This window comes from Solea solea, chromosome 14 (assembly GCF_958295425.1).
Source record: "Solea solea chromosome 14, fSolSol10.1, whole genome shotgun sequence".
In the NCBI taxonomy this organism is placed as follows: Eukaryota; Metazoa; Chordata; class Actinopteri; order Pleuronectiformes; family Soleidae; genus Solea; species Solea solea.
In genome coordinates this window covers 22,723,344-22,733,253 of record NC_081147.1, presented here as the reverse complement: position 1 = coordinate 22,733,253, position 9,910 = coordinate 22,723,344, and the positions used below count along the sequence as shown (strand labels likewise).

Below are 9,910 nucleotides of genomic sequence, written 5' to 3'. Positions count from 1 at the left end.
CAATTCATGAAAACAACAGATGGTAATAAAAGTATGATTACTTTATCTTCACTATCTTCCAAATTGAAATAATTTCACGCACTGGACCTTTAAAGAATAAAAAAAAAGTGTTGGGGAAACCTCTTCCTCCCCCCGGTTCATCCCGGGGTCACTCGGTTGTGGAGAATCCAATCATCCCTTTTCGCGCCATTCCTTGCAAACAGGGCGGAAGTTGGCTGAGACACGTGACCCCGCGTCGCCCACAGCTTTCGCGCCACCGCGAAATCCCGCCTCTCCGCACGGAAAGCAGCGACGCGATTGGCCGCCGCAGACGTCAGACTCGCGCCACTTCTTGCTCACACACACAGCCCCAGCGAGCAGCGAAGACGCCGAGGCTGCGAGTGAATGAACGACCGAACCCTCGCGTTGTGAAACTGAACAAAGCGCGAGTTTAAACCGTACTTTTGTTCCCCTGCTGTCCGTAGGATTCTCGTATTCTCCCGCTTTGAGGTTCACTGTGTGCAGCCATGGCTCGTAAGGATTACGCCGCAGAGAAAGGTAAAAAAAAAAAATGTGCTCACTGTGTGACGACAAGGCAGCAACAGGTTGAGCTCAAAAGTCACTCAAACTCGTGTGTGCGCTTATTTAAAACATTGAGTGTAGTGTAGTGGTGTAAGTGTTACTATACTGTGTGTGTGGTGCATCTTAATAATCTGACATTCAGTCACTCGTGTGTGTGTGTGTTTCATCCTCATTTTTCCCTCCCTGATAACAGACCCCGCTCACACAGGCCATAATTATGCTCGTCAGTGTGCATGCAAATGTAGCCACCAAACTTAACTTGTTGACCGTTGTGCAAACTTTTTCTCTCATCATCGCTAGTTGACTTGTTTGGAAGTAGTTTGTGTGAGGTAACTATTGTTAAATGTGAGTGTGTGTGTGTGTGTGAGCCTGTTGACGACACAATGACCCGGATGGATCCGCTTAAACAAAGGAGCAGGCGCCAGTTCAAGCACATGTCTGACAATGAGTGACTCCTGAGGCACACAAGTGTTTGTTATTGGCTGTTTTAACTGTTATAAAATCTGTCTTGGACACACCCATAGTATCCGCTACAGATGTCTTTACTATACCTTTTTAACTCACACACAAGACCAAAGCACTCTTTAACTCATGTAATAACAAAAACCTATTTTTTTAAAGCACATGTGTAAAGATTTGTACATGCTTGCAGTAAAAGTTAAGGTTTGCACTCATGGAACTAGGCAACCGTCTTTGAGCATGGTTTCAAAGTTACCCAGGACACATTATTATGGTAATTACGGTACTGCAGCCCAAAATGATGCCTCAACCATTTGACTTGTGCTAACTAACTTTATTTTATTTAATGCATTTGGTTCAGATGTTTCACGTGACCTCAAATGAGTTCTCCTTTCTCCAAAGGTGAAGTTTAACTGTCTGTCTTAAGCTTACAAAATGTGATTCACCGTGTGCCTGTAGATCTGATGATATGGGGTTTTATTGATCTGACCAGGGCAAAATATCACGAATATTATTTCATTATTTGTAAACATAATAGTGCATAACGAAAACATGCATATAGGTTGTTCACTATGTTTATTTTAAGTGCACTTTTTGCTCTTGGTAAGGGCTGAATGAGGAGGCCAAAAACTTCAAATCAGTCTTATAGCATTAATTATCTACATAAAATATAGATTGTTTTTGCCAAGAAAGGAACCGTGGAGTTGTAGCTTTAACCTTGTGAAACACAAACATTTGTCAAATGTTAGGCAAAGCATTCACAGAAATTGTGGCAAAATACAGATTTTTATGCACCGTTATAATTTTCTGGGCAATAATATTTATTTAATCAATTTTGACAGGCTGTTTATATACTCTTAACTGTATAATGATTATCGCCATCATCGATTAATCTGTTAATTTTCCACAAATGATCCATTTGTTATTTAATCTGCACAGTGTCAGAAATATGAGTAAAAAACTATAAACTAAAACTACAGTTCCGAAACAGATTTTTGACATCTTTAATTTTTTTATTTTCTATTCAATTAACTGTCACATAAGAACAAAGAAACCTGGAATTATTTACATTTAAGACATTAACCAGGAGGCGTTTTATACTGCAATCATTAATTATCAAAACTAGTTTTCAATTGAATTGGTAATCAATTATTACAACCCTAATACCAGCTTTATTCCAGGAGTTTTTTTGCCATACAAGCATTTGCTTGTATGGCTTTTTTTCCCCCCATTTACACTTCTAACAATTAGTTTGCTTTTTGGTTTATATTCAAAAGGAAAACAAAAATGTAATTTATCAGTTTTCAGTTACATTTTATTGTCATAAAAACAAACGAATTATTCGACTATTTTAAATGTCAGTCGTAGAATGACGCCTTGTCTGTTTAAATTGACGGTGAGATTTAACAATTATTGTGTCGACCCTTTAAAAAAAAGAGAAAGAATTGTAACAGATTAATTACAGGGTTTTTCATGATTGAATTTGGTTAAAAGTTGTGTTTTCCAAACACTAAATTTCCTGACTCAACGACGTTACAAGATGGCTGAAACGACAGCCACAGGGACTATATTGTTCCGGGAGGAAGCTCTCGGCGGAGTGATCTGTGCGTGACGAGGCACAAAAGCCATGTGCTGCTTTGTTTACAAAAACATCCTCGAACAGAGAAACAACAAAACACATCTGCTGCGTTTCCGCTCCGCCGTCAAAGTAAGTGCGGCGGTTTTACCGTCGTGTTTTGTCACAGTTTCGTTTCTTGAAGCGCGGAATTGGGATATTTTCCGCAGTTGTTTGTGGCTTCTTTTTTTTCCGAGAAGTGCAGGATGTTTTCGGTTTAGGGAGAAAAAAAAATGGACACTGAACTGAGCGCGCATGTTGTTTTGTTATTTACATTCTTTAGACGCGAAGCGGAAAGCTGCGTTATCTCTCGCTAATTTCTAACCTTTTAAACTGTGACAGTCGGCGCATTCGAGGATAAATATGTGCTTTTCGCAGATTCACCAGTGGCATTTAATGCTTAACTGGGGAGTAGTGACTCATCGAGATTACAGGATGCCATGTTACTCAACAAAGGGGGTCGTCGCAGGGCAACAGATTAGCTCCCAATCTGAGGCCCATCACTACTACTACAACTATTTCTTATTGATAAACATCTTCTTAAACCACTGCTTTTAAATTCAGATTCCTGTTTTGACATTTAAACACATTTAATGACTGTATCTTGGAATAGAGTTTTCTTTGTGTGGCCATGGAGCTGGTTATCTCCACCAAGTGGCCTGTTTTTGTTGTTTTTCCCTGTGGTGTCCATAAAACTTAAGGTGTGTTTCTGTTTTTGCAGAGAAATGCAAAAGGTTTCTGCAGGAGTTTTACACAGAGGATGACAACGGGAAGAAGGTGTTCAAATATGGAGTTCAGCTTGTAAGTGCAGTAAACAAATGTTTTACTCAAGTGGGTGTAGCTTTCATAGTTATTGTTTTGGGCATTGGGGGTTATATTATCACATTTTTAAATGATCAATTTGTTTTAGATTAATACTATGGCACAGTTCCCCCCCAACATTGTACCACGTATATTAGTCCTAGTATTGTGATTTATATTTGTATGATGTTTTTTCTAAATTTGATGTCCTTAGGAGGCTGAAATGTTTTTTTGTTTACAAAAATTCTCAAATGATTTGAGTAAAAATATCTAATTGCAAATAGATATCGCAAAATGACTCCATTCAATGTAATTTCACATTAACGCAATATACATGTTCAATCCCGTTTATACTGTAAATATCAAGCCCTGACTGTATGTATTCTGATAACTGGTAACCCTTTTACAGTCTTATTGTCGATATTCTTCTATATTGTACATGCATAGATGTGAAAATGCATGTTTATTACCTTTTATCTTTACCATCTTTGCTGCTGTGACACTGTAAATTTCCCAGACTATCTTATCTTGCAATACTCTAATGCAAGTGTATATTTATGTATATCTATATTTATTTAACTTTTTTCAACTGGTATGGAATGATTACATTGCAGTCTTTGCAATTTGCTTATTTTGTTATTTTAAATTATGAGTGCTTTTAAAACGGTCATTTGTTCATTCTGGTGCAATGGAATTTAAAATATATGATAGATTCTATATAAAAAGCAGAACTTTGATTATATTACAGATTGAGAAGTATAATTTATAGTATGAACACTACTCTTTCATAACATTTGAACCAGTTGCCACTTTCATTGTTGTTTACCTCAGTGTCACACCCTGCCCAGTGCAAGTGTTGTCCGTGTTGTTGTTGTTGTTGTTGTTGAGCAGTGTTCTGTGCAGACATCACAGGTCCTGTAATTGTAAAGTGGCTCATCAAATTACCTGTTTGTGTGCACAGGTGGCGCTGGCTCACAGGGAGCAGGTGTCTCTCTTTGTGGACCTGGACGACGTGGCCGAGGAGGACCCCGAGCTCGTCGAGAGCATCTGTGAAAACGCCAAGCGCTACACAGGCTTGTTTGCCGACGCCGTCCATGAGCTGCTGCCAGAGTACAAAGAGAGAGATGTACGTATATTTGCACTGCTGGTCCTGTACAGTGGTTTGGCAAAGAGTATTTGATCTGAATATTGACCAATGAATAGACAATACAACCTCCGTATTATGAATGCCTTCAAAAACATAATTAAAATTTGTATTCAGACTGTGGCCAAAGATTCCCTGGACGTGTACATTGAGCACAGGCTGATGATGGAACAGAGGGGTCGTGACCCCGCTGACACCCGAGACCCTCGTAACCAGTATCCACCTGAACTCATGAGGAGATTGTAAGTTCTATTTCAACATATATGGCCATTTTATGCCAGCTAACTCTGTAAAGTTGTTCCTTTCGGGTGCTCATGAGCCTTCTCTTCCATCCACAGTGAGCTGCACTTCAAGTCTCCCACCACCTCCAAACCTAAGGTGGTGCGCGACATACGAGCCGACAGCATCGGGCACCTGGTGAACGTTCGAGGCATAGTGACCCGTGCGACCGAGGTCAAACCAATGATGGCCGTAGCGACCTACACGTGTGACCAGTGTGGTGCCGAGACCTATCAACCAGTAAGATTCGTTCAAATAAATCTGCACCCTGGCGCAAATTTTAATCATGCTCAAACAAAAGCTTCATGGTTATTCCTTTTCCTTCAGATCCAGTCTCCCACCTTCATGCCTCTCATCATGTGTCCCAGTCAAGAGTGTGTCACCAACAAATCGGGAGGTCGTCTCTACTTGCAGACCAGAGGCTCCAAGTTTGTTAAATTCCAGGATCTTCGTATTCAGGAACACGTAAGGAACTACATGCTCTAAAACGTGTTGTTAATGCAACAGAGAAGGTCACATCTTTCTTATCAGTGTATTCTGTTGTCTTCTCTGTAGAGTGACCAGGTGCCTGTTGGCAACATTCCAAGGAGCATGTCCATTTATGCCAGAGGAGAAAACACAAGACTTGCCCAGCCTGGAGACCATGTTGCCATCACAGGAGTCTTCCTCCCTCTGCTGCGCACAGGATTCAGTCAAACTGTGCAGGTAAGTGTTTTTTGGACACCAAACACCAACAGAAGGAGTATCAGAATTGGCTAAATCTCTTTTATTTGTTTTAGGGTCTTCTGTCAGAAACCTACCTGGAGGCCCACAGCATCACTCTCATGAACAAGACGGAGGACGACGAGCTCGGTAACGACGAGCTGACAGAGGAAGAGCTGCGTGGCATCACCGGTAGGAGGAGTCACCCAAAATGAATGCTAAAACCTCAAAGACTGTCCTCGTGCTTATGAACCTAACATGACAATGCTCTTTATAACAGATGAAGGATTTTATGAGAAACTTGCCGGGTCCATCGCACCAGAGATTTATGGACACGAAGATGTGAAAAAAGCTCTGCTGCTGCTGCTGGTTGGGGGAGTGGAACAGGCGCCCAAAGGCATGAAAATCAGAGGTGAGCATCTGCACGATCCCTTTAAACAACACTTTTGGTTAGTTAATCTGAATTACAGTTCAATCTTAATCCAAATCCATCAATAAAAATGATCTTCGATGCTTGAGAAGCCAAACCTCTAATTTGCCCAGATGAAATTTTGTAATTGCTGCAACGCTCATCCTGTTTTGGCCTTTTTCCTTTTAAGGCAACATCAACGTCTGCTTGATGGGAGATCCGGGAGTCGCCAAGTCTCAGCTGCTCTCTTATATTGACCGCCTGGCTCCTAGAAGTGAGTACAGTCCAGTTTGTTGTTGACTAAATTTCCTCCTAATGTTTTATCCGGTCGAGCATTTTCTTTCCATTAGAGATGACAAGTATTAAGTATTATTTGTCCTTTATAAACTAAATGTAAACCGTTAAATCTTGTCTTTCAGGCCAATACACGACCGGCCGTGGATCTTCAGGTGTGGGTCTGACTGCGGCAGTGATGCGTGACCCGCTAACTGGAGAAATGACCCTGGAGGGCGGAGCCTTGGTGCTGGCTGACCAGGGCGTTTGCTGCATCGATGAGTTTGACAAGATGGCCGACGCCGACCGCACAGCCATCCACGAGGTGATGGAGCAGCAGACCATCTCTATTGCGAAGGTAAATGGAAGCACAACTCCCAACTGGTGGTTTATTGTGTCGATAAATTGAAACGCAGCAGTGGTGAATCGTGCGTTGACCGTTGCTCCCCTCACCAGGCGGGCATCATGACCTCCCTCAACGCCCGATGCTCCATTCTGGCCGCCGCCAACCCCGCCTACGGCCGCTACAATCCCAAGAAGAGCATCGAGCAGAACATCCAGCTGCCGGCCGCTCTGCTCTCCCGTTTCGATCTCCTCTGGCTGATCCAGGACAAACCGGACGCCGACGCTGACCTGCGTCTGGCCCAGCACATCACCTACGTGCACCAGCACTGCCGCCAGCCGCCCACCCACTTCACCCCCATCGACATGAAGCTGATGAGGTGACGGATGTGCATTTCAATACCAACAACTTCTCATTTAACTGCAGTATGATGGGGGTGGAAAAATAACCTCAATGTTCCTCCTCAGACGCTACATCGCTGTGTGTAAAAAGCGGCAGCCTGTGGTTCCGGAGTTGCTGTCCGATTACATCACCGCCGCTTATGTGGAGATGAGGAAAGAGGCCCGAGTCAGCAAAGACACCACCTTTACGTCCGCTCGTACCCTCCTCTCCATCCTGCGACTGTCCACGGCTCTGGTGAGGACTGTGCCGTCGCACAAAGTCGGCTGTAGTTTACTGACTGTCAACTTGGGGATTCATGTTTTGGCCATTGTGGAAAAATAAGTGCTAATTGTGTCCGTCCTCCTGTGAGCCTTCAACGGTGCAGTGTGAGATAAAGTGCTTACAGTGCAGGTAGTGATGATAACCTGGCCTACTGCAGTGTGAGCACTTCTTTCTCACGCTGGACCAAAACACATTAGTCTTTCACCAATGACTCTGCACTTTTTGAACCAGATGTATTCATGAAAAAACTGTGTTGCTTTATTTGCTGAATCACCGCGAAGAAAAAAACTAAATGATTAGATCATTAGTGGGTGATATTTTTGGCCTCTGGTTGCCAAAAGTGCTGTTTGTGCAGGTAGCAGTCACCCACCTACTGCAAAACCAGCACTTCAGGCAGACAGCTCGGCAGTGTGCTCCAAAAGACTTCCACAAGGGGGCAAACTACTCCACACGGTGTGTTAAACCTTCAATGAGCTACGTGAAGTGAGGAATTGTTAAGTGGTCTTTCTGCTCCTGACCAGCTTTGCAGGGTGGGCAGTCAGCCTTGTGCATTAGGTGCAGCTGTGCAAACCCATGCAAAACTGACCATGAGCAGAGCTGTCTTCAATGTGTGCAATGGTGTAAAGTATGTCCAGACTCCCTCCTCCTTCTCCTGCGTGTGATGGGGAGCTCCAGTTTTCCTCACAAACCATAAAAAGAATGTTGTTGAAATGCCAAACCCACAGGAGCTGCCGGAGAAACCTGGTGGCACAAGATGGCGGCCTTTGTCCCTGAATCTATTTTTATTTTAAAGTGTGTATTCACTTTGTCTCTAACACATTGGACCATTCTCACATGGACATCTCGAGCATTACCGATTGTTCTCGTGGCGACTTGTAGAGAGATTAGCTGGTGTTGAGAGGCGGAGACTTGGGCAATTGCTGACCATCCCAGAGGGCATTGCACTTGTCTCGGTCTGACAGTGCCGGCACAGCGCAACCTACGGAATCTGCCGTCAAACTGTTCTCGTTTATTTTCAAGACCGTATGTTTTTACTTGGACAGCATTGACTCTCGCTGTCCCGTCCCTCAGGCTCGTCTCCGCATGATGGACAACGTGGAGAAGGAGGACGTGAACGAGGCAATGAGACTGATGGAGATGTCGAAGGACTCGCTGCAAGCCGACAAATCCGGCAGCACCAGGTTTGTGTTCGTTCACGCCGGGACGTCAGACTCTTAACCTAAATGACGAGATGATGTCGGCATCATAAGTGACCGGACGCCTTCCTCCTTTAACGAGTCTCTCGTACGCCGTAACGGGAGCTGCATATCCTGCAGGAAGCTGTTAAACGTCTCTGGGGGAGTTTTTATTATGGTGCGACGTTCACACGGAAAACAGGCTGCAGACATGCTCACGCCCCTTTACCATAAACTGTTCTTTAAGCAAGGGGTTAAAAACTTCTGGGGGCTTTTTATAACAAGCAAACCTGGAGCGTTTTTACTCGCAGGGGATTAGTTTTGTCAAAAATCACACGCTATTAATATTTTGAATCTCTTTTATTAACATTTGTTACATTTCTTAACCTTCTGCCTGTCAGGCAGCTGGAATTTGTTGTTTTGTTCATACAAAAATCTCTGTATTTGTGACCCTAAAAGTCTAAACTCTCCACCTTCCCTCCCGCACAGGACTCAGCGCCCGGCCGACGTCATCTTCTCGCTGGTGCGCGAGCTCGCCACAGAGGGTGTGTCCGGCCGCGGCGGTGCCGGCGGCGTGGTGCGCATGGCTGAGGCGGAGCAGCGCTGCGTCACTCGCGGCTTCACCCCCGCACAGTTCCAGGAGGCTCTGGAGGAATACGAGGAGCTGAACGTGTGGCAGGTCAACCAGGCGCGCACCCGTGTGACCTTTGTCTGAGAGACACGTCGTCATACACGCAAGGGCAAAAAACTCTGCTGTGGCTTTTTCTACAGACTTCTGTCGCAGTTCTATATTTTTTCACACTTGAGCAGAACCTTGGACACTTTTTAAGGCGTGGCTATTTTTTGCTGTTGGAGATTGCTAGTGTAATGATTTCCTTAATTTCCTATTCGCCAGTGAAACACTTGTAAATATGTGTCATCTGCAGTTAAGAGCTTAAAGCTTCAGCTGATATTGAGCATTCCTGTACATTTTATATTAAAAGATTAAAATAGGCAAGAGAAAGTATCATTGAGCCTTGTATTGTGACAATAGTTATAATAAATGAATGGTTCATTACGAAGCTGTGTTTGGTCGATTTTTGTCTCATGAAAAATAGTATAATGTATGTAAAACCGCTCGCAGTTACTCAAAAGTTTGGTTTAACCAGGAGTCGGTGAATACGGTGAATGTGCTGCTCACACTTCAAACTCCTTATCGAGCTTAAAAGTCCTTTTCTGCCTGGATTATACATGTCTTGACATTATCCAAGACATGTTCTTACCGTTGTTTCCTTTTAAGAATAATCAATGCTTGATAACTTACAGTCAAACGTTACATGTGCAGACCTTATCCTTGCATTCCTTTTGCACTTAACACAATATTGTTTGTAATATTGCTGTGACAGTTAACTTTGCAGGTCATATTTCTTGTGATCTTAACTGCACTGTATATTTGAAGGTAAAGTGTGTAAACTTTGGCAGCATTTACTGGTGCAGCTGCATGTTT

The 9,910-nt window shown here is 43.4% G+C and overlaps 1 protein-coding gene across 2 annotated transcripts; it reads left to right on the top strand.

Annotated features, from left to right (window-relative positions):
• The first annotated feature begins 321 nt into the window (after positions 1-321).
• Positions 322-9,481, top strand: mcm7 (minichromosome maintenance complex component 7). 2 transcript variants are annotated; one of them, XM_058650532.1, is made up of 15 exons: positions 322-537; positions 3,357-3,436; positions 4,398-4,562; positions 4,698-4,822; positions 4,919-5,099; positions 5,187-5,324; positions 5,415-5,564; positions 5,639-5,753; positions 5,842-5,973; positions 6,161-6,244; positions 6,390-6,601; positions 6,700-6,965; positions 7,054-7,222; positions 8,321-8,430; positions 8,914-9,481. In XM_058650532.1, exons 1-15 carry the CDS (start codon positions 507-509, stop codon positions 9,137-9,139), a joined length of 2,184 nt encoding a protein of 727 aa, XP_058506515.1. In that variant the 5' UTR covers positions 322-506; the 3' UTR covers positions 9,140-9,481. The 2 variants fall into 2 exon arrangements, with proteins under 2 accessions (XP_058506515.1, XP_058506516.1); XM_058650533.1 differs by lacking the exon at positions 322-537 and adding an exon at positions 2,669-2,728.
• The last annotated feature ends 429 nt before the right edge of the window (positions 9,482-9,910 follow it).

What these genes read in the sequence shown, in the direction of transcription:
- mcm7 (XM_058650532.1), top strand. Translation starts at nt 507, where the DNA reads ATGGCTCGTAAGGATTACGCCGCAGAGAAAG. An exon ending in AGAGCTGCGTGGCATCACCG is followed by an intron (nt 5,754 to 5,841) that starts GTAGGAGGAGTC and finishes TCTTTATAACAG; the next exon opens with ATGAAGGATTTTATGAGAAA. An exon ending in TGCGACTGTCCACGGCTCTG is followed by an intron (nt 7,223 to 8,320) that starts GTGAGGACTGTG and finishes CCCGTCCCTCAG; the next exon opens with GCTCGTCTCCGCATGATGGA.